General features: G+C 47.1%; 1 protein-coding gene across 1 annotated transcript in view; it reads right to left on the minus strand.

Moving 5' to 3' along the window:
- The window catches only part of SACS (sacsin molecular chaperone), a 41531-nt gene extending 17382 nt beyond the window's left edge, over positions 1 to 24149 (minus strand). The window contains exons 1-8 of the mRNA XM_049646710.1: positions 23962 to 24149; positions 23688 to 23838; positions 19046 to 19133; positions 18071 to 18156; positions 14434 to 14545; positions 9767 to 9913; positions 5660 to 7142; positions 5151 to 5242 (exon numbers count right to left, since the gene is read on the minus strand). Of these exons, the coding sequence (XP_049502667.1) occupies positions 5151 to 5242; positions 5660 to 7142; positions 9767 to 9913; positions 14434 to 14545; positions 18071 to 18156; positions 19046 to 19133; positions 23688 to 23838; positions 23962 to 23972 (2170 nt within the window). The 5' untranslated portion in view covers positions 23973 to 24149. The remainder of the gene's footprint in view (positions 1 to 5150; positions 5243 to 5659; positions 7143 to 9766; positions 9914 to 14433; positions 14546 to 18070; positions 18157 to 19045; positions 19134 to 23687; positions 23839 to 23961) is intronic.
- Positions 24150 to 24158: the final 9 nt, after the last annotated feature.

The following is a 24158-nucleotide window of genomic DNA, read 5'->3' on the forward strand; positions in this document are numbered from 1 at the left end:
GTCTCTACAAGGTAGGTGCACGAGTTTTGGAGTATCTCTATGAAGTAAATAGAATTCGGACTCCACGATAAAGTAAGGGAGGCTTTATCATACATTTTCACCGCTTGCCTATGGTAACCATAAATAATTTCAAACTGCAGAGAGCCGCTCCATGGCCATCTAAGCCGTGATCAAGTACGACTCCACAGCTCTGTAGATGTGTGCAGATTTGGGTACCTTAGGCTACACTTGGCGGCTAACACAGAGAACACGCTCTTACCAACGGAAGTTAAGCTCTCCTAATCTGAATACCCTTCCAATTACATGAGACGCAATACTGACTGTTAGAGATGGAGAAAAAAACAAGACCTCGCGCCACGTCTCACAGTCTAATGGGGAAGGCGGGCCTTAGACATGATTATAAACGATTAAGCAGGTACACGGGTATGGGTACGAGTGATACGAGGAGCTCCGTGCTCCATGGGGACACGCGGGCCACGAGACAGATGAACACGAGGGAGCCAGATGGGGGGGCAGAGGAAACCAGGCGCGCACCTAAGGGAGGACAAGGACAGGCTGTCTCCCAAATGTGAGAAAGATCAAGGGAGACAATCAAGGAGACTATTAATAATAATCACAGTGCCAGCCAAGACTGATATACCCTTTCCATGTACCAGGAATCTTTAGAACACCCAGAAAATGGAACCACATAATGCAGGGCCTCATCAGAAACATTAAGAATTTTGGCCTTTGTTCAAAGGAAAAAGGCAGAAGCCTTTGAAAGATTTTCAGATAAGAAGTGGGAAAAACTTCAGAAAGATCATCGTAGCCATACTGTTGCTGTATTAACTAGAGAGGCAAGGACGGACGTGGGGAGACTTTGAGGTTATGCGTATTCCAGGTGAAACATAACGGTGGCCAGAAGGAGGGTGACGGTGGGGTTGGGAGGCGTCCTAAGACAGGGCCCTTCTGTCCAAAAGGCAGCTATGAAAGTAGGAACCTAGAACATCCTCACGGCACAAATCCTGCACCAAAATCTTTGGAATACTGCTGATCTATGTATCTGAGGTTGGCACCTGAAATTGCTTCTTCTGAAAAGTTCTGCATATATATATACATGTATACATATGTATATATTTGTGTGTGTATATGTACACACATATATGTATATGCATATACATACATACATACAGGACTGTCTCCACAATGAACTGTAAATCATTGCAAAGTAGTGTCAATGTGGACCAGGGGAATACACAGCCCCTCCAGACACGACGTCTGCAGTCTGTCCCCTGAACGTCTGAGATGGAACACGGGGCCAGCTCCTCCGTGAGGTCCCCCACCCACCCCGACCTGCCACGCCCTCCTTGCACCGACTCTGCTCTCAGTGTTTGACACATGACCCGTCACGCTAACTGGCAGGGTTATTTGCACTGCTGTCCCCACTGGGTTGTGAGCTCCTTCACTTCTACTCTTCTTTCTGTTGCTTCCGTTCAGCATGACGCCTGGTACCCAGGGGGAAATTCAGACAAATGGTTACTGGGAGTCTTTGGTCATGGAATGGAGCAAGGCAGGAGGCCATATGTAATAAGCAAGTATGAAAGTATTTTAAATAATAAATAGGATCCTGCTGCTAACCTAACAGGCTTTCCTACCATTTGTCTGATTTGACTGCTTTTTTCCTCCTGATGTCCTCCAAAATCCATCTATCCGCTCTTCTAACTACTCTCTAAATTCTGACAGTGAAGCGTTTACTCGGGCAACGTAACACTCAAACGACTCCAATGAACACGACAATATACGGAGAGCAAGTGAGAGGACAGAAGATGCTCGTTTGAGGAGGAAGTACTAAACCACGGGCACGACGCCAGGGATTCCTCTGCCGCTTCATCTTCGCGCTCCCGCCTGCTGCAACACCATCCCCAGCCCCGCATACGGAAGCGTGAACGTGTCCAAGCAGGCTTGTCAAACGGGCACTGCGAGTCAGAAACTAAATAAGGGATCGTCCCTGCTCTCAGGGATTTTCTAGCCCAGCATGGCAAAGTTAGGACCGTGAGAAGGCCAGGGGGACTAAAAGGACCACGTCCTGAGCTCCCCGAGCAGAGGAGGGGCATCTACCCCTGCTGAGCAGGGCAGGGCATGCGAGGGGCGGCCCACGCGAGGGGCGGCCTGTTGGAGACACGTGTGGGCTGAAGGGTAGGCGAAGAACACAAGCCAGCGGGGCAGGTACAGGACGGGGAGGGTGTTCCAGGCAAAGGGAACGCGGTGCACAAAACCACAGACACGACAAAACTTTCACTGGGGAAAAAGCAATTACCGAGCAGCCGCCTGACGCGGCTCTACGTGCTACGCGGCGGTGGCAAGTGTCACAGGGCACAGGGCCCTGCGCTCGCCGAGCCTCTCAACCTACAAGTGCTTGTGACGGCGAGAACAGAAGGGGGAGACTGCGGGAACCAAGGCAGGAGATGGCGAGGTCCCCACCACAGAAAGCCCTGTCGCCCGCACGAACCACACCAGGTCTGCCCGGGAGGAAGCGGCGTCCGCTGGGGATCCCGAGCAGGGGAGGGGTGCGTTCGGTGAAGAGCAAGGCCGGGAGCGAGGGGCTCTGTGAAAAGCCGCCTCGGCTACCACGGTGGCAGCACAGGAGGAGGAAGCCCGACGGACAGAACCGGGAAGCAGGGGCAACGCATCTGGGGGAGGAGGACTCGAGTCGTGGAAATGTTGATTTCGAGACACTTGCAGACCTCCGAGTCCAACGCGGCAACGGCGGCAGTTCCGTCGGTACTCACGACGTGCCCGGGACGGTGCTGAACCGTGTGCACCGCGGACACGTCACGCCGCGGTCACAGTCATGACTCCTGCGAGTGAACAGCACGGCAGAGCTCTTCTGAAATGAGCCCTTCTCAAATGAGCACCGCAAACGGGATAAAGTCCAGGTAGTACGTTGTGACTGCCTGCCTTCCCTGGCCCACCCCGTGTTCGCCTGCCATTAACCTCGAAATAAAGCGATCTTGCATCGGGTATCACTGAATCTTGAGGGCCTCAGCTACGCCCTCGTGGAAGGATGTTACTGTATTACCAGGTTACTGGTCAGGAAACACAGGCTAACCTGTTCAAAGTCACACAACGGAGGAGGCAGGAGTGAGCCCAGATCTGCGTGACTCCCAAGTCCCGGCACATAACCGCTACGCCACACTGTCCCTCCTGGGACTGGGATGGTAACTGGAGATCAGCGGCTCTCACACACATCTGGCAGTGGGGGCCCGGGGCCGCCTCACTCAAGGACAGCGAGGCGCAAACCAGAAGAGCGCAGAGGCGCCTGGGTGGCTCAGCTGGTTAACTGTCTGACTCTCGATCTCGGCTCAGGTCATGATCTTTCAGGTCGTGAGCTCGAGCCCCGGCTCTGGCTCTGCGCTGATAGCTCAGAGTCTGCTTGCGCTCGCTCTCTCTCTCCCTCTCAAAATAAGTAAACTCGAACAAAAAAAGTCAGCGCTGAGAAGAGCTCCTGAGCTAGCCCATATGCGGTGGATAAACTCAGGTACAGAATTCACAAAGAATTCTGGGAAGCAGGCCTAAGAACAAGGACACAGAAAGAGAATGGTGTCATAAAAGCCAAGGAGTTCAAAGAGGGTGTGAGCAACAGCATCGAAGCTTCAGGGAGATGAGGGAAAAGTGACAAAAAAGTCCACCGGATTTAACAAAAAAAAGTCATTAACAGGTGACCTCGGCCCGGCAATTTTATCAGAATGCTAGCAGAAGAAAATGTTCATCTGCAGTGATAATGGATGATAAGGAGGTACAGACGATAAGCACGCCCCACTCGCTCTAGAAACTGGACCGGGACAGACTGCAAGAAAGGAAATCAAAGTCAGGCTTTGTTCTGTTTTCCCCAAGAAGGAAGAGACTGGAACACGTCCACAGCTAACAGTAAAGGGGCAGTCGCAGCAAAGAGTGAAAGCACAAGCAGTAACTTAACGCTTAGCTCCGGATTCTAGATGTGATACAAGTAAAACTAGCAACTAATGAGACAGATTTTACTTGAGCTATGAAACCAGAGAAGTACCCACGGCAGAGAAAAAACCCTCATGTTTTAATTCTATGCCCAGAACTTTCAAAAACGGGCAACGGGTGGTTACTGAGAGTCCAGTTCCTGGTTCACAGCTTTAGATCCTGATGGTAACAGCACTCATGGAACTTGACTCCTGGAACTTGGACTCACCTTTAGATGCCACCCCCATCCCAATTCCCTTCCCTCGTATTTAAATAAATACGTGTATGACCGGTAGCAACTTGTCCTTTACTCATTATCCTCGAAAACACCATATACTGTAAAAGACACATCACAAAGAATATGCTTTATGACCTTAACCAATGGGACGAATCCAGAATTTTTCAGGCCAATATCCAACTTCGAAAAAGTTCAGGCAACAGTTCCCTAATGGAAAAGATGCTGGCGGAAGTTGAAAGGTGACATTAAACTGAGAACCATGGTGATTTTGCCCCCCAAACCCTTCTGTCTTTTCCTAAAAAGAATTCTCAATATAAAGGACACCCATCCTTTGCCAAGACCTCAGGAGCCCCCTTTCCTGACCCTTCCATCTGTCTGCAGTCCCCAGAGCTGACAACGCACGGCTGCACACAACTCGGGAGGGCAGGGCGGTATGGGTGACATAAGGCTGGCGGGTGCGAGACCTGAGCTCCTGACCTTGAACCGAACCTCTCTCTCCTTCCTCTGTGCAATCCAAACGACCACAGCTGTGCCCACTTCTACACAGACTAGGAGATAGGAGACTGGGGGTGGGGGGGGGGGGGTCACGTGACAAAGGAACTGGGAAAGCATTAAAAAGTTGTGTAACAAATTACCATAAACGTACACCAGCCGACCGTGACAGGAGAGGTTCTGAAATACGATACCTGCCACCTTTCGATTCTTTTAGATGTCAGAGTGTAGCACTGAAACACCTTAAAATATAACAATTACAACAGGCTGAACCATCTGAAATCGTGACTTAGAGATCTACAGTGGGGAACTCCGGGCAATTTCATATTGGTTCAACTTCATAGAGAACTTTTAAAAACTTCGTATTTTTAAAAATTGGTTTATGTAAAAAAAAACTTTATATTTTTAAAAACAGGCTTATATATAAAAAAAGAAACTAAACAATTAATACCTCGGGTTTGGGCAGCTTCCTTTAAAGCAGCTATAAGATGAGGCTTCAGGGTATCCAAAATGAACCTTCCTTCAAGACCTGGGAAAAGGGACCTAAAACGTGAAAGGAACACAGCAGTGATAACCTTCTAACAACTACAACATATTCATTTATTATGTCATTTCAAGGCAGTTAAACGTGCTAGCTTGCATAAATCACACTGCCCGCGGTGTGATCACACGGCAATACCTTTTGAGCAAATCTTAGCCAGGCTTCACTAACTTAAAATGTCGGCAGGCACCAAACCCAAGTCCAGAGGGGTCTAAACATCTCAGAATTCATTTTGTTTTCTGCACTTCAGCGGGTGCAAAGGGACCCTCCAGCGGGTGCAAAGGGACCCTCCGGCACGTTAACAAATGCTTCCGCCAGCGGGCCCCTGACCGCCACCTCCCCGCCCCCCACGCGGCCGACAGGTGGATTTCCCACTAAAGGGGTCTGGGAGTCGAGGCGGGCAGGGGCGGGGGCCGTACCTGGGATAGTCCTCTGAGGTAATGTAAATAACGTCTTGATCTGATACAGATGACGAGAAGGGCACAAAGTTGCCGTTCTGCACGGGCAGCAGCTCCAGCCCCAGCAGCTCGCTGTAGGCCTGGTCGGAGAGCACGAACTCCAGGAGGTGGAGCTTCTCGCGGGCCCCGCCCACGGGCGCGCCCTTCCGCAGCACCTGCCGCACCCACGCGGGCGTCACCTTGCGCACCGGCTTCGCGGGGGAGGCGGCCAGCTGCACGGCGGCCGCCAGGTTGGCCGGGACCTTGACGATGTGCTTCCCTGAGCTCTGGAGGTAGTTGAGCACGGCGGCGGTGCACTCCGCACTCTCGTCCAGCTCTGAGAAGTACGCCTGCTCCAGCCGGACCCACTGGTTGCTCGCGGAGTACAGGACCGCGTTCTGGAACAGCTCGTTGAACAGAGGCTCTAACACGGGCTGCCAGTGCACCTTGACCTTGCCGGCGTCGGGCCAAAGCCTGTAGATGAGGTCCGCCGACAGGGGGAAATCGGCGCTCCTCTCCGTCTCCAGACGCTTGATGGAATCTAGGATGAGAGTTGCGTAGGCTTTGGGGACGACGTTCACCACCAGAAACTCGTTCCACAAGGCCGCCGGGTCTCTCCACTGGTCCAGCTCCCGCCACTTGATGCTTCGGCGATTGTCGGTCAGGCCAAAGAACCCGCTGATGTGAACGGGGAGGCCCGTTTTGCTCTCCTCACCCGGCGGTAAAGGAAGAAAACAGAAGGCTTTTCCTGAGAGATCAGCTGTGGCTCCTTCTTCGTCACCGTCTCTCGATAAAGACATGGCTATTCCAATGATGGGGACAAACTTCAATTCGTCGGCTAAAGAATCAAGCTTCCCGCTGATCCCTCGCCCGCCCACACTGTTACACACCAGCCACGACGTTTTCTGGGCGTCCTTCCTATCCTCATCTTCTACAACTATATTTATATGATACGTGACACAGGTGATGCTGTTGCTTGGGACCTTCTTACAATAGTTGCTTATGGCAGTCTCCAGGATCTTTACAGAATTTGGCCGCTCGTGTCTCAGGGCCTGATTCTCGCTCGCAGTCACTCTGAACACCAGTTTCTCGGTTCCGTCGGCCTCTCGGACGTGTAAGGAGACGTCCTGCACGCTTTTCAGGAAGAGCAGCACCGTGTCTGCATCTGCCCTGAAAGAGTCGAACAGCTCAAGAACCTTCTGCTTATTGTACAGGTTACTGCTAAGCTGTGAAGGCTGGAGGCGAAGGGGGAAACGGAAAAATGTTCCCGGAAAATTGGCATTTACAAACGTTTCCTTGGTGCTTCCAAAAATGCCGATAAACGGCGCAAACTGGTCTGAAAGTTCACTCATTTCTTTGCTGTCGTCTTTGAGATTCCAACACTGGCCTGATTCGTGGGGACCAAAAAGCGTTTGATGAGGATCTAACATCCCAATCTGGTCACCACTAAAGATACAGGGAACATCTGTAAAGAAAAATTCGACACTCATGAACAACTCTGAAATGTGATAGACAATTATAATTACAATGCAGACTGACTATCAAAGCATTACGTGTGGAAGAGCACAAACCATAAAGAGACTCTAATGCGGATTTATCTAAAAACAAACTAAATTTAGCTTCAGAAATTTAATTTTTCTGAGCATGAAACATAATGGTTTCTCTTTTGATTCCGTAAGTATCAGGCAGGGAAACTTCTAATGATTACTGAGCAAATGTAAGATGTATCTTCAGACACCCGTTAAACGAGATATGCAACGGCTACCTGGGTATTTATGCTCAATCTCCGCAGCCGCGTGAACCCAATTATGCAAAACGCAACTTCATCCCAGGCTCAAAATAAAAATTTCAACCGCAGATTCTCTAAAAAGCGGGGGAGAGAAAGCACAGCACAGCGACTGCCCGCCATGCTCCTCAGTGAGCAAAGGCCCCCGAGTGACTCTGCAGCGAGCCCCGGGTTCGCCTCCACCCCCGGCCGCTCACACCGAGCACATCTCACCACGCAGAACCCAAGTGCGGTGCTGCGGGAGGCGCCCTGCGTGTACAGCGTGGCTCATAAAACTGGTACCAGCTGCTTCGCCTGATTCTCAACCAAAGACGGGATGACACTTAGACACCGGCAAAACGACTAGAATGTCAGATGCTCCGTACCTAGAGAAATTCTTCACCACGGTGCCCCTGTAAGGACTCCGTGAGAGTGATTTCGACACGTTTTTCCCCACATGCTGACATTAGCACCTAACCTTCAGGCAAGACACACGTATCAACGGTCACCAACAGCAGGCTGAGCCGTCACAAACACTGACTCCTAAGCTCTCAGCTATTTTAAGTATGAAATGTGACGTCCCCCAACCCAGCCACTAAATCGATCAACAACGTGGTCGGATGGCACTCTTGTCTGTGCTCCCTTTACCCCGTGTCCACACTCCCGTTACTTAAATTATGTCAGGGAGACTCCTGACAGTTATAAAGCATGATGTCGGACCTTTGCAAATCCTGTGATTAGAGAATAACACTCCAGTTAACACTGTCCCACATAAACGTGCTCATTCTCAAACAGGGAACAAATCCACAGCATTTGCTGGCAGTCAGCTAGACTCTCTGACTAAACAATTCATTCCTGTACAAGAGTCTCCACACTCATGCAATTCACGTCGGTGCCCCCATAAAATTTTAAAACTTCCATATGTCAGGGACCTACGGGGTACCATGCAAATGGCTGAACACGTGAATCTTAGCATTCGTGTATGATGGTTATATAATGCTGTGATATATGATTTAATGTATTATTTACTTACAATACTATATAATAATATAAACGCAATTTAAAAAACAAGCTTAGTAAAATTGGGCTATATAGTGAGTGAGACCCTATGTCCCCCCACCTGCCAAGGGTAGTCCCAATTCAGGCCAGCTGGCCAGCTGTTTGGGAACAATACCACCCTCTTGCACTCTGACCAGTGTCCCAATGTGAACAATGAATTATATGGTCACCCTAGCTATAGCTATAGCCCTGCCAGCTCAATCCTTCCTTCTCTTTCAAGTTCAAAACGCAAACAGAGTTTTGAAACTAAGGTGCCAATTACATTAAAAACAAAAACCTTTTACCACAAACTACAGTAAATACCAAGAGCTTTGACTCTGGAAACATAGTCATCCATTCTTAGAGATGTCTACACCACAAGTTCCAAGTATTTCCTGCTCTAACTATGAACCAGAACCCTCATATTCTTTCTAGATTCAACACATGATTTCAAAGTAATCTTTAAAATACTTTGAAGCTGGGGGCGCCTGAGTGGCTCAGTCGGTTAAGCGTCCGACTTCGGCTCGGGTCACGATCTTGCGGGTTCTTGGGTTCGAGCTGGTTCGAACCGAGTTCTTGCGGTTCATTGGGCTCTGTGCTGACGGCTCGGAGCCAGGCTGCTTCAGATTCTGGGTCTCCCTCTCTCCCCGCCCCTCCCCCACTCACACTCCATCTCTCTCAAAAATAAATATGTAAACAAGTGCTTTAAAAAAATAAACAGAACAAAGTAAAATACTCAGAAGTTTGAAAAGAGCAAAAGTTTTATGAGGAAAATGTAGAGAAGCCAGAATCAAAGATCTTCACTTTGGCCGTCATTCAATACTGCTGGGCATTACACTTTCATCTTTAGTCGCTTGATATTTAAAAACGTGTACAAGAAAATCTATGAACATCAGTTGGTCTGACTCAAAAGAGGTTCAGTGTAAAAATTCTGAGAGTAACAATTTGTGCAGGCATTTCAAGGGCTACATTTCAAACCTCACGTAAAGTGACTTAATAGATACTATCACACCAGTCCCACTGGACCGTGAGGACATTAACTTTCGGCATCACATGGTGACGCTTCGGTGTGGCTACCGTGGCAACTTCAGAAAACCCAAGACACGCTGACAGTTCACTGGCATATTTCTCACCGCTGCCAGAGAATTCGGGAGATGCCTCTGAAACCGCTTTCATCTGGAAACGATGCCTTTAAAACAGTATCATCTCCAAAGTGAACCAAATAAATTACAAAACACAGGTGAAGATACTTGGCACTGGTGTGACAGAAAAGGCGAATACTCTACCTGTTATATGGTAGACAGAATTAAACCCGATCCCGAATCTTCCCACCTTCAGGGGGTCGTCCTTCTTCCTGCTCCTTGCGATCTCCTGAATGCCATGCCAGTCCTCGGGGGTGAAGACTGCATTGTTGTACACGTAGAGAGCCGGCCCTGCGGGGGAAATGCACGTGCAGGCGTTCAGAGAGAAGTAAGCCAGAGCGTTCGGCCCTCTCCCAGGAGCTTCCTCTACATAAAACCGCTTACTTGATGGCAAAAATGGAAAAAAGTGAAGGGAATGACTGAATTCTGCACCGTGATTCCAATGTTCACGGTAAAAACAAAAACGTAAGCTAACAGCAAAAATTATTAGCAGAACAAAACATTATGGCTGGTCAAAAACCCAAAAAGGAAAAATTAAGGATGTTATGATACTTAGACATCCAAACCACAGGGCACACAAGGAAATTAGTCAGAGTACACTATTACTGTGCAACATTCCTTCCTAAATAGCATGTTTAAATTTTTGTTTTGTAAATGCGATAACCTGTACGTGTACGGGAGGCCTTGTTATCTACGACAACCTTGTCAATATATTATTTCATAAGGAGGAAAATAATCCTTCAGTCATGTCACTAATCACCTTGTTTGTTTTTGTTTCCATCAGCCTTTGGATTTTTCTATTCAAGGCATTACTTGTCTAACTACTGTAATCATTAATGTGACACATTTTAAAATCAGCACCTCAGAATAATGCCACCCTGTCTCTAAAGTAGTTCCTTTAAAAAGTTCTCAAAATACTTGAATTTATAATGTGGATTTATAATTCAACATATTTTGGGGGCATCACTTTTTGAAACTTCTCTTCAGAATCTCTAACATTGTTTGAGTATGTTCAACTATAGTAATTCATCATATTTAAAAATAATTAACATTTTTCTTTTAAAAAGCTACTGAAATAAACACACACAGAGTAAAGTACAAAGACCTTACATGTGTGGCCTGGATGAACTCCGACAAAGTGAATAAGCCTGTGAAGCCTCCAACTAAATACAGAGAACATTCCAGCACCCCCCAGAAGTCTCTTCGCGCGCACCTATAAATTCCAGCTCCGATACGGGGATGTTGGCCATTGTTCGCTTTACAAAAACGGCCCGACGGCTGTGTGTAAACGAGTCCAAGAAGGGAGATGAGAGTTCCCAGGCTTGTCTGAGGAGGAGAAGCCCACAGCGGGAGAAGGGGACTCTGGGGCCGGGGGAGCTGGATGTCAGACCCGGATCCACCACTGCCAACTGAATCACTTCAGGCAAACTAAAGCCACTCAGGCTCAGTTTCCTCGTCAGTAAAATAAGGATGAGAACAGCCCCGCACTCACAGATGACATCATACAAATGAAGGCCCCGGCCCAACGCCCACCACAGAGGAATCACCTACACAGTCAGATGTTGTTACTTGTACGTGTTAAGTATTGGCGACTAACCAAATAACTGTTCTAGGGATCTATAAAATAAGTATCGTACCACCCAAGAGCTAACGACAGCTGGTTTAGAATGGCATCCAGTGGGCAATGTCTGGTTCTGCCTCCTCCAAATCTCCGTTAGACATACCTCTGGAGACACAGAAACGGGGACCACCAACACGGACCACACAGAACATGAGGACTGGGAGCGAGGCTCTTGCCAGAATCTAGAAAGAACCTGCGTAACTAGCAGGTCTATGGAGGGGAATTAGGAACCCAGCGGGAACACATCAGGTCATGGCGCCAGAAAGGAGGCACGGCGGGCCAGCCTGAAGGAAGACCCGCCTTCCTCCGCGCCAGCAGCCAGAAAATCCCTTGCTGCCCAGCTGCTTTTACAAAACATTTGTCAAGTTACCAAATAACAGATGCACGTTCTTAGGAATTCAAGCGGAGTGCTTCACGGGAAAAGGAATTTCCTCCTCACATCCTCGATCTTCAGGGTTTACTGACACATCAGAACTGTTCCGATGCTATACATCCACAGGTGACAGACCCCCTGCACGTGGAGCCGCCCTTACTCACTGGCTTCTGGAACATTCCTTCCACGAGGGCCAGTCGGTGTCTGAACGGGGTGGTGCACAGAGGACCCCCCCCCCCCCCCCCGCACAGGCAGCAGCAGAGAACTGGGTGGGTCAGCTAGACGCAGGCCCCTCACGGGCCTCCACACCCAGCAAGTATCACCCAGTTCTTTTTTCATGGTTTCGATCGAGGTGTTATCTGATCATACGCCTCCGGGACTCAGGAGGAAGCTGTATGTATTCCACCTCTGTGTTCATCTTGAATCTCACCGAATCTCCGCCTCCATCATGCAGATCAACTTTAAAATACCCCAATCTACCCTGATCAAAAGAACATCTCCTGGTTCTGAGAGTGAGATAACAAAAGAATAAACCTCTTGAGAGAATTTTCTCTAACAAAAGTTGCAGTTATCTGGGAAGGAAAGGTTAGCAGCAGGCCTGCAATCTACTTTCTCCTTTTAAAAGGGAATATGGAGGGGGGGGGGGGGGGGGGGGGGGGGGGGGGGGGGGGGGGGAGGGAGAGAGAGAGAGAGAGAGAGAGAGAGAGAGAACCCAGCCCAATCTCCTTGCAAACACGCTGATGACAGACCTCTGGGCAAACACACTCATGCTGTTTGCTAGCCGAGGAGTCTAGTGGAGGCTTCAGAACTTGATTATAAATAAACCTGGAATTTACAGATTTACGAGACACAACGTCCTGAAAAACTCACAAGCTACTGAACTATCGGAGAAAAACATGTACGTGTTTTATGACCGTGTAGGTGCTGGCCTTCGTGCATCATTCCGAGGCCACCTCCGCTAACTCTAGGCCCAGGTGTGCCCTAACACAGCACGAACAGACCCAGCAGGAAGAGCGGGGAGTCCGACCCTTCTCCAGCCTTCCTTCACCGTGTCTCTTAATTAACCACATCCTTGAAATCCTTACTGGTGGGACACTGGGTGAGATCTCCTCATTCTTATGCACCTGATTTGACAGACTGAGTCTTTTGTCATCTGGTTATATAAAAATATAAGAACAAGAATAAGGTGGACTGAAAAGTTCTCATTTGCAAAACTAAGTATCAATAAAGGGGAACAAAACTGAGATCCAAGATGACACCAGCTAAGACAATATTCACATCTGAACATAAAAGACAAGCTCGAATATGCAAGAACATGTAGGGCCCTCAACAAATATTTGTTAAATAAAGGGATCAGAGATCACTCCTACCTACTTTTATGTGGCCAAGTTTATTTCAAATCGGCTAATCTGATAATGCTTTCAAGAGCCCATCTACGTATACAGCTGACCCTCGAACAACACGGGTTTGAACTACACAGATTATACATGGATTTTTTTTATAAGTTCTAAAAATGTATTTTACTTTTCTTATCATTTTCCTTACATTTTCTTTCCTCTAGTTTACTGTAAGAATACAGGATAGAGTATATATAGCATACAAAATATGTGCTAACCGACTGTTTATGTTCCAGATAAGATGCTCTGGTCAACACTAGGCTATCAGTGGTTAAGTCTGGGGGGAATCAGAAGTCATACAGGGATTTTTGACCGCACGGGGTCAATAGCCCTAACCCCCATGTCCCCCCAGAGTCCACTGTACTTGATTCGGTTAAATAATTTTTATTTCAAATACTTTTTCAAATGAGGTAAAGTCAAGGCTGGAAGCAAAAATCCTAGATGCTGGGTCGGAGCCTGAAGCAAACTACTTCTAGGATCTCCTCACACTGTCCCCTTCGTGGCTCTAAGGTACACACATAATGATTAATATCAGTGTGACGCCAGCCGTAAAATGTTATCACACAGAGGAGCTCTCTTCACCCACAAAATCACTGGGAGGCAGGTTTTGTTCTTATTACCATTTACAGGAGAGCAGACTGAAGCGAAGCGGGGCCAGGCCGTCCGCTCGGTCACGGTGAGTGAGTAGGTGGATCAGAGCGGCCGCCAGGCGAACCGGTGCCCAGGGGAGATGTGCCAGGGGGTGGGCCCGTGCGGGACCAGGACCTGAACCAAAGACCCTCCCTCCGATCCACGCCCGGTATCTTCCAACCACGGCTACAGGATCAGGAATGCCAGAACCGGGACGCCGGCAGCCGTCATCATGAAACCGGACGTGGGGGGACGCGGGGGCCGCCTGCCCCCATCACCGAGGCAGGAGCAGCCCGGTCCACACGGGCAGCCGCCAGGCATGGCAGGTCTCCTCGCGCCTCGTCACACGACACACACGTGCAACCTGCCTGTCCCAGGTCTGACCAGAGAACGATATATCAGCTCTAATAAGTGTTAACTATATAACGTTCACGTAGTTAACAACAGTTTTGATCACCCTCCTAAATCCTAAAACATGTTTTCAAAAATAGAGGGCCTGCACCTCTTTAAAATATATTCAGGGATGTCAGAATCAATCCTTGTTATTTTCAATAACTTTCTACCATATATAGTCATACACAGTCACATACATCCCCCATCTGACTTGTAAGTTGCACTCAAAGTTATGAACGTTCTCTTGAACACAGCACGTCCCAGAGTAGGACCGAGGTATCTGGAGTCTACTGGTCATGGTTATCTTACTGTATTACCTTTCGTTGTCCTTATTCCCTTGTCTCCTTCAAGCCCTCTTCCCACCCACATCAATCAATAACCGATTATCGATTCTTACCCTGATATTGTGCCATATCTTTTGACCAAAGAGTCTCCGTTCCATACTGAGTTTCATCGTATAAAAATTTAACTTCTGTGGCCCCTGCATCTTCTGCGTTCTGAATTAATTCCTAATCAAGAAAATACACCAAAAAATAATATTTAATAACACAGCAATCTATTGCCCATCTTTGAACTTCCTATACTGTTTAAAAAGTAATTACATTTCAGTCACAGAAACCAACGACCGGCATCACTACCTTTAAATCCGGTGGGGATATGACTGCAAGTAACTGCCACACGCAGAGGAGAGCACGGTTGAGAGCTCGTGAGTCCCTCTCCAATGACACACTTAACATGCAACCTTTAACTCGCCATCTCCTGTCCCCCAGTACAAATCCGGACACTGTTTACAACGCTGACTTACAATCGACACAAGCCTTCATTCAAAAGAAATGACTCCACCTCTGAAAGGTGCACAGGTGGTTGTGGTTCTGGGACGGGCAGCTTGTTCTCAAGCAGCTACCAAAGACAGACCTTTATTTACCAGTCCCTTACCAAACTCACCTCTTCTGAGGAAAAACGTATCGGTTTATATGTACCGCTTAGTAGTCTGCATGCTTGAGGAATTGCAATCTGACCCTGACCCTGTCTTTCTCCTGCACTAAAGCTAAAAGCTTCTTCACAGTCAGGACTGACTCATTCCTTTCCCGTAAAGAAGGCAGCAATGTTATTGGTTTGGCGGATTTGTTTGGTGATCACACCTCTGCAGTGTAGAAAGGAAAGAGCAAACTACAAGGCTTACACACCCATCGGTAGTCCCCCCAAAATCCTTTTTCTCAACAGCCCCAATCACTCTGGCGGGCCCACCAAAAACATGTGGGGCTCTGGTCCATCTGAAGGGAGCTCTGCCAGACTCTGAAATAGGAGTCCAACTCTTGAAGCCAACACCGGCATCATGCATCTAAAGTAAGGAAAAGGCAACAGATGACAACTCCTGGATGAGCTCTGACACAGACTAAACCAAATCAACCGGTTTCATTTTTGATGGATGGGTCTTTAAAACACAGTAATTCAGTCTGTAATATTCACCCTGAAGGAGAGGAGGAAGCAGTCAAGGATGGACGAGAAGTGAAGAGAGCTTATACTGATCCCATGGCAATGCCAACAGCAAAGCCTTTATCACGTAGGGAAGAGATACGGTGCCCACGGGACACGACACCACCGTGGCCGAGTGAGGGGACACAGCAGAACTGGAGAGCTAATTCTGAGACCAGGGATGGCGTCAGGGTTCACCCAATGCACACCGAAAGGTGGGGGCATCTTAACCCCACCTGCTGTTCAACCCCAAACACGAACATTTGAGCCATGCCCTTAGCTACGTCCTTATCATCTACAAATTCCTCCTATTTACGCAATTGTCTATTTCTAAAAAGATTTTTAAGACCTATCCCTACCCTATTCAGTCTAAAAGAATCCCTAAAACATAGCAATCTTATTTACATTAGGAAATTATAATATAAAAGACAGAAATAAGAATTATCGGTAGCAAAATACAACGTTCACCTACAAAACGAATAGCACTTTAGAAGCTGGATCTTGTTTCCATTTGGATATCTGTGAGTGATTTCTGTGTATTTTAGGGAGCAGAGAGGAGGAACACTGGAGATAAAACCTGTTAAGTCCCAGGCCCCAACTAACAGTCTCAAGTTGAACAAAAAATAGGATGGGATGCTTTTTGTCAGGGGATCTCTTCCAAACTAATTCTGAGAAGAGGCAATAAATGTGCCAATTTGCATATGATCTTGGGCAAGTCACTACACTACGTCCAGACTTGTTCCAGCAAACATCACAGAGGACAGTGACCTGAGTGTAGGTAATTTCTATGATTCCTATTAATTAAATCTGTAAGTGCCGAATTCGACCGCAACATCCAAAGAACAGAGATGATATTGAGCCGGCTCGCACACAAATGCACGCAGTAAGAAGAGCGAAGGCCCGCGGGCTGCTTGCCAACTTTAAGGTGTACAAAGACCTCGCCCAAGCCCCTGCCCTGTGTCCCCTCAGTCCCCAGTCACTTGCTTCTGAACTGACGAGCCCCTACTCCCATTACCACCAACTAAATCTTCACTTAAAGTCGCTTAGCTTTGGGGCACGTGGGTGGCCCAGTGGGTTACATGTCCGACTCTTGGTTTCGGCTCAGGTCATGATCTCACAGTTCGTGAGTTTGAGCCCCACATCGGGCTCTGTGCTGACAGCACGGGGCCTGCCTGTGGTTCTCTCTCTCCCTCTCTCTCTCTGCCCCTCCCCTGCTCACTCACTCTCTCTCTCTCTCTAAAAATAAATAAACTTGAAAAAAATTTTAAATGGATTCTATTCACCTCTGTCTACCCCCTGACAATCCACACTTTTCCCATACTGTCCCAGCATCTTGAAATAAAACAGTTTCCAAGCTCACTTTCTGTGAACCTTCTGTGAACCTATACTGAAAGATGACCTTAATTTGCTCCAACATACCGTCATTAAAATCACTAACGATGGGAGCAATCTGCAACCAGCACCTTTCCAAGAACAACTACTTAAGTTCAGTTAAATACACCTAATCCTTACTTTCTAGAAACTTACCATCCAAACTAAAACATATAATGAAGACCAGGATATGAAAGGCAATAAACATTAAAATAAATTAGGGGGAAGAAAAATGCATAATAGTTGATCTACTTTTACAGTTAATTGAGGAGGTTTCTTATGAAGCTTAAACACCAAATAATTTTTGCAGGTTCTTCTATTAGTGCTTTCTTTTATGGTTGTTTGGTTTTTTGGTTTTTGGTTTTCAGTGAATGTATTCAAACTAAAAGAATACACTGTAAATAGAAATAAACAACTAAAGTCATTTTGTAGCAACGTGGATGGAACTGGAGAGTGTTATGCTAAGTGAAATAAGTCCTACAGAGAAAGACAGACACCATATATTCTCACTCTTATGTGGATCCTGAGAAACTTAACAGAAGACCAGGGGGGAGGGGAAGGAGGAAGAAAAAAAGGTTAGAGAGGGAGGGAGCCAAAACATAAGAGAACTCTTAAAAACTGAGAATAAACTGAGGGTTGATGGGGGGTGGGAGGGCGGGGAGGGTGGGTGATGGGCATGGAGGAGGGCACCTTGTTGGGTGAGCACTGGGTGTTGTACAGAAACCAATCTGACAATCAATTTCATATTTAAAAAAAAGAAGAAGAAGAATTAAACCTCTTTCTAAACCCAGGGGTCAAATGTGCTCATGGCCCCTGAATGTGGGTTTGAATTATTTTGTCCATTCGGTCAACCGGTTGGTTTGCAGTGGCCCCACATGATGTTCCACAAAAGTTATAAAATTACATTATGTATTTACATAAGATTATTGAAAAAAGCATTCCTAGAGCCACACTGTGCTTGACTACAGCAGCCAGCAACTGAGCGGGCTCCTTTGCCTCTGAACCCTCGCATACTTACTTACGACGGCCGCACTCACAGCCTGGCCGAGCCAGCAGGTGCGGAGGGAAGGAAGTGCAGCTGTTCAAATCTAGACAACGTGTTTCAAAAGTTAAACGCCACCGGGACTCCCAACTCTTTTTTTTTTTACCAAAGTAAATTCACACACGTATACAACACACGCCCTTACCTTAAGGATCTGTCCTCCTTCCGGATATCTTCTTAAAATGTCCTTGAGAAAATCAACAAGCGGTGGGGTTGTTTGACCAAACCGACCTAAAGCACAGAACGCACTTAAAAACTGATTTTAGGAGAAAAATCCCCCGGCTGTTGCCCACGTGCTGTTTGCTTCCAAAACCTAAGGAAACTTGGACAAGTTATGACTTCACATGAGTTGTCGCAGCTCTCAGCTCTGAACATCTACCTGGCTAGACACAGTACAGAGCAGAGCGGACTCATTTATCAAATCTCCACCTTTTTAATCAAAGTACAAAATTCGGTTTTTAAAAAAGGCTCACAAACAGACCATATATCACAAAAGATTATTCATTCAAAGACGGAGAGCATGGGGCGGGCTGTCACCAGGTTCCAGAGCAAGCGAAGTCAATGGCAGTCTTTTGTGGGTGCTCTTGCCGCTAAGAAATAAGCCAGAGATAGTGGTGGCTACTGGGCCATTGTTGATATTCTCAAACTCAACTGACGTTCTGATTACGCTGAAATCGGCCCAGTCACTGTCCCAATAGCTGTCCAGTTCAAATACCCTTAAGCATTTCCTCACCGAGAGATGCTTAGAATTGACTGACCCGGTGACCTTCGGAGAGCTGACAGGGAAGTACAGAGAGGACGGGGAAAGGGAAGTAACTTCTCAGACGCACAGAAAAACACACAAACAAAACTGGGCGTAAAATAACGAAATCATCACTACAAATTTATCTGCATCGTCGGGGTACAGCACCCAGCAGGCCCAAGCCCCGGCAGGATTCTGCTTCGCAGGGTACTACACCCCACACGTTCTCACAGAAAATTCGCTAGCTCCGCCCACCCTGGTTTTCCAGCCTGATACAGCCTCATCACATCCCGTGGAATATACCTTCATTGCACGTTTAAAACATAACCGTTATGCAACTAAAAACGGCACAGGCTCCTGGTAAAAGCAGTGCAATACCTCCCCCTTTTAAGCCTTTTGATTGAAGGTTTACAAAAAGATGACAGTTTCTGAAAGTCAGATCTCCAATCTTGATCCAGTCAGATAACTGAAAGAAAAGAAAAGAAAAGAAAACAGTATGTATGAAGAGCAACGTTGTTCACTCAAAACTACCTCCGTCGTTTTTCTCACTTAAGAAATAATGCTTGTTGACCTTTCTTATTAGGAAATCAATTACTGTGGACAAGTGAACATTTCAAAGAACAGAAATCTAGTCAAAAAGTTTCCTTAAAACCTGACAGGACTTTTCCTTAACTCATTACAAAACAGATAAAGATACATATCTGCTTTGAAACAACGTAAACTTTTAATGATAAATCGGGATCGTCAACATAAACAAAATCTTCCTTTTTACATTTCCAAAATGTACCGCTCAGAAGCCAAGGCCAGATCAACCTGTTCCCCAGCACTCCTCAAGTGCTAAGATGGGATGACCTCTCACAGGTCAACAGCCTGCAAAAAGTCACCCAAAAGCTCACCTGCAAGAATCTTCGTAACTTAACACTCCCCGACAGGGTGCGAATGACATCATTCACCGTATTAAAAAGTCAGTGTTTCCAACTGTCTACCATCATCCCACACAGAGATCCTCCAAGGTTCCTAAAGCTCAACCCGTCAAAAGTGACCTCACTGGGTTTCCTTCCAAACCCTCCTCTGCCATCTTTTATTGTATATTTCTATTAATAGGGGCACCTTCTACCTCTGCACCTCGGAGGGAATGCGGGAGAAGCTCGCTCGCTCTCTCTCTCTCTTGCTCTCTCTCACTCTCTCTACAAACCACATGGCCAATTAACCTTCCAGGTGCCACCAGGTCCATCCCCAGTTTCCCTCAGACCTAACTTGCTCTTCTCCGTTTCCAAGTGCTCATGCTCAGACTCTCAGTATTTCTTGGATTTTTATGACAATCTCTCATCTGGCCTCCTTACTTTCTGTGTATCATCATTCTAGTCCCCATTTCTAAAACACAAATACTTATCATTTACATGTATTACATATTATATAGTACATATATAGTAGTATATACTATTATAGTATAGTATATATAGTATTATATACATATAATATATACAATATATAATACTATATGTATGATATTATATGTAATAATTATATACAATTTATATTATATATAGTATTTTATATATATATATATATACACACACACACACACACACACACACACACACACACACTCCCACTGAATCTTAAAGCAAGCCTGTAAAAACTAAAAACTCCCTGCACAGGAAATATGAATAAGAATCATCCTAGCAGTACCGTTGCTAACCACAATTATTTTAGAAACAACCCCAATTCTATAACATATTGACAGAGCGGAACATCATCCAGCAATGAAAAAATGGGTTAACTAAGCTGCACATAACTCTGGGTGAATATTCATAACATAATACTGACTTTAAAAAGATAACTCCAAGTTACCACATATAGAATAATAAGCTTATAAAGTTCACAAAGAACTAAAAGTAAACAGTGTATCACACAGGTTATAGACTTAGGTTACAGACCCACACATACACATATATGGATATGTGTTCCTAGGTATACATATGTACACACATAAATATACACACTTATGATAAAACTACTGAAACAACTACAAAAAAGGCAACAGAATAATAAATGCAAAGGGGTAAGGGAAAAGAGGCACACGGGCTGGGGCGGAGAGGAGCACACAGGTAAATACAAACTACCAACAGTGTTCTTCTCCAGTTGGATGATGTCATCAAAGCTGTTCATTCCATAGTTAGTTAATTAACTACTTAATTACTAAGTGAGAGCCATGCATAAACCAAGGATTACTAGTCCAATTTAGCACAGCTGAGGTTTATCTGAAGGAAGAAAGGCAGGAAGGGAGGAAGGGAGGCAATTTTTAATGCAGGAAGAAGTTTGCAGGTCTTAAAGAGGCCTTGAACAGGAAGAAGACAGGGTAGAATCGCGTTCGTAAACACAGATGTAACTGGCTACGGGAGCCTGACAGCGAATGCTTTTGGTGCAGTGTCATCAGTGACCTGTCCACAGGGAAGTGATTCTCCCAAAGAGAAATCGAGCAGCACAGATAACTGACCTCAGCAGGGCTCTCAGCTTTCCCCTCCGGAGTCTGCCAAGATTAAGGAATCTGGCTTGGGCCTCTCTCCTTCCTAGACCCTACACCGCTCCAACCAAGCAAAGTAACATTGGTCCTACTCCTCTCCAGAGGCAATGAAATCTTAAAAGTTGCCCAGTTAAGTCTTTAGTATTCAGACTTAGTATATAGACTAGTATACAGACTCCCTCAAAAACTTCAGAGATGATCATTTTCATGGACTATGAAACAACTCTTTCCAAATTATTAAGCAAACAATACGATAGTAATTACAACCTGGATCTCCCGACCCTTCTGCCTTTGTTCAGTTGTCAAGGACACAAGGAGGTTCTAAGACTCAAGAGGTGACAGAAAGGACATTTTTGATCAATTAAAAGACAGGAAAGTCAAGTCATGCTTCACACCTCCTAGTTTGAGGCTCGACCACATTCGGTGCAGAGGAAACAGCTATAATGAGACAGTCTCTTCATCAGACCGGAGGCAAAGTGAAGAACTTACAAATTCCACTTCCAGGCCAGGGAAGGCAAAAGAGGGACAAGGACAATGAAGGTGGCGGATGGCCCGGAAAGACTGAGGACTGAGAAAGTGCCTGATGCCAACTATGTCCCAAACGGACCCAAGCCCGTGAGTGACAAGGAGTCCTCAACAGCTTTTGCTTCCTGCTTACCCTGACATATTTAGGATTCCATTATCTCTGGGTCTGACTCAAGGCTTGTGAACATCCCTGGCGAGACCTTCTGCCTCTCCACATCTACCCCTCTACCCTGCGCACATACACACACGCACATCCATTTGTACCAACTGCCGTAATCACATCTTTCCAAAGCCTCCTGTATATCCTTTCCTTCTAGTTTCACTGTGACAGTCGGTCACGATCTAGAACCTCACTAGCTCAGGACAGCACAAGCTTCCTAACCAGACCCCCCCTCACCCAGCCACTCAGTCTGAAACTCTCTATGCACCACGGCCACATTCACTATCCCATACCAATGCTTTGCACAGACACCTCCAAAAGCACTTCTACAGGCAAAACTGAGCCACGACTGAGCCTCAGGGTTTGACCACGTGTAGGGGACGAGATGGCAAAGCAGACCCAGAGGAATAACCAAAGAAGTGGGTACAGAACCAGGAGACTATAGACAGGAAAGCTAAGAGACAGAGGTGGGCCCAGAGAAAGAGGTAAGAATGACAAATATTTATAGAAGAATAAGCTTCTTAAAAAGTTCATAATTTGCTCCTCAATTCTGTCCAAAGTCCTCTAACGAGTCACAGGTCTATGTGCTACCAAATACGTAAGAAGGGCTGAGCTATGGAGGAACATAAGACCAGTTTAACTGTGAACCCGTGTCTAAGTGGTCAAGAGACCATGGTGTGGACCCAGGTACACAGACGGTCAAGATTACACTGAGGGATTGAAAAATACCAATGTTTGTACCGGATACAAATCCGAGACTTGTAAGGTCATTCTGTGTGGCTCAGTATTCCTTGTATATCTGTTTAACATTTTTTTTTTGCCTCTTCTAAATCCTGGAAAGGCTCTTTTATCTTCTAAAAAGTGAAGGTATTTATTAGGATAAAAGAATGGGTTAATTTTCAGTAAAATGTTTCCATTTAACTCCTTTAAGGAAATTTAGTTTTTTTCACAACTTAAAGAATATATAGATCACAATATGAAATAGTCCCATCTTTCAAAGTTTTGATTGAAGCCATTCATTTGCACCCCAGAAATTTTAATGTGAAAGAACAGTTTCTATAATATAGTCTGAAGATCCTTTGCCTAAATTTCTGTGATTCAAAACTGGGGGGGGGGGTGTGAAGGTGAGGATTATTCCAGTTAAGTATACAACACAAAAAAAATCTGGGGGCACCTGGGTGGCTCAGTCGGTTAAGCCGCGGACTTCAGTTCAAGTCATGATCTCACCGTTCATGAGTTCGAGCCCCTCGGTGGGCTCTGTGCTGACAGCTCAGAGCCTGGAGCCTGCTTCGGATTCTGTGTCTGCCTCTCTCTCTGCCCCTCCCCCACTCGTTCTCTCGTTCTCTCTCTGTCTCTCTCTCTCCCTCCCAAAAATAAAAGATTAAAAAAATTTTTAACACACACAAAAAAAGAAAAATCTGAGTAATGGTTAAGTCACTTCAAAACAAGTAAACCAACACAAAAACCCTCTGGCTACAATGCCCATCGAAAAAGTACCTTAATTTCAGGAAGTGAAGATTCAGACAAAACGGCGGGCAGGGGGCAGGGTGACACAAACGCTGAACCGGCAGATCCATTAAAATTGCCACTCGCGAGGGGAAACCCCGTGCGCTTCTTGACCGTGTTACTCACAAAGCATCACGTCCCGGGTGATCGCTAAAGCCACCTCTGCCCTCCACGACGCGAGAATGAAACCCGCCCAGTTTCCGTCTCAGCGAGCCCACTGACTTAGCAAGTGGATGCGCTACAACCCCGAGCACAGAGGCGGGCCCACCGTCCTACAGGGAGCGGGGACCGGCGCGCCGTACCTCCCTGTCGCCGAGCCACAGCCGCTGCTCCGACACCGGGAAGCCCGTCTCCGCCAAGATGCGCTCCTTGATGTCGCGCACGGTCCAGGACGCCCGGACGGCCACGGTCCTGCAGCCCACGCAGCCGGGGAGGACGGTCACCCGGAGCCACCTGTGCAAAAGGCAAAGGGACCTTCAGTGGGGGCCACGTGGGGGCCCTCCCGCGCGGGGTCTCGGGGGGGGGGGGGGGGGGAGCCTCGCGGCCCTGGGCTCGGCCCGGCCCGGGCGGGGTTACCTGTCCCCCATCGCGAGCGTCCCGGCCGAGCGCGGGCCCGCGTCCGCCCCAGCGCGCCGCGCCCGCTCACGGCCGCCCCCGCCGCCCCGAGAGGCCCGGGGCGGGCACCGAGCGCGGGATCCTCATGGCGCAGGCGGGCGCCGCCCCGGCCCGGCTCAGCCGCATCTCCGGGAGCGGCGGCACGAGCCGAGCTGGAA

The sequence above is a fragment of the Panthera uncia genome (genome assembly GCF_023721935.1).
Source record: "Panthera uncia isolate 11264 chromosome A1 unlocalized genomic scaffold, Puncia_PCG_1.0 HiC_scaffold_16, whole genome shotgun sequence".
NCBI lineage: Eukaryota > Metazoa > Chordata > Mammalia > Carnivora > Felidae > Panthera > Panthera uncia.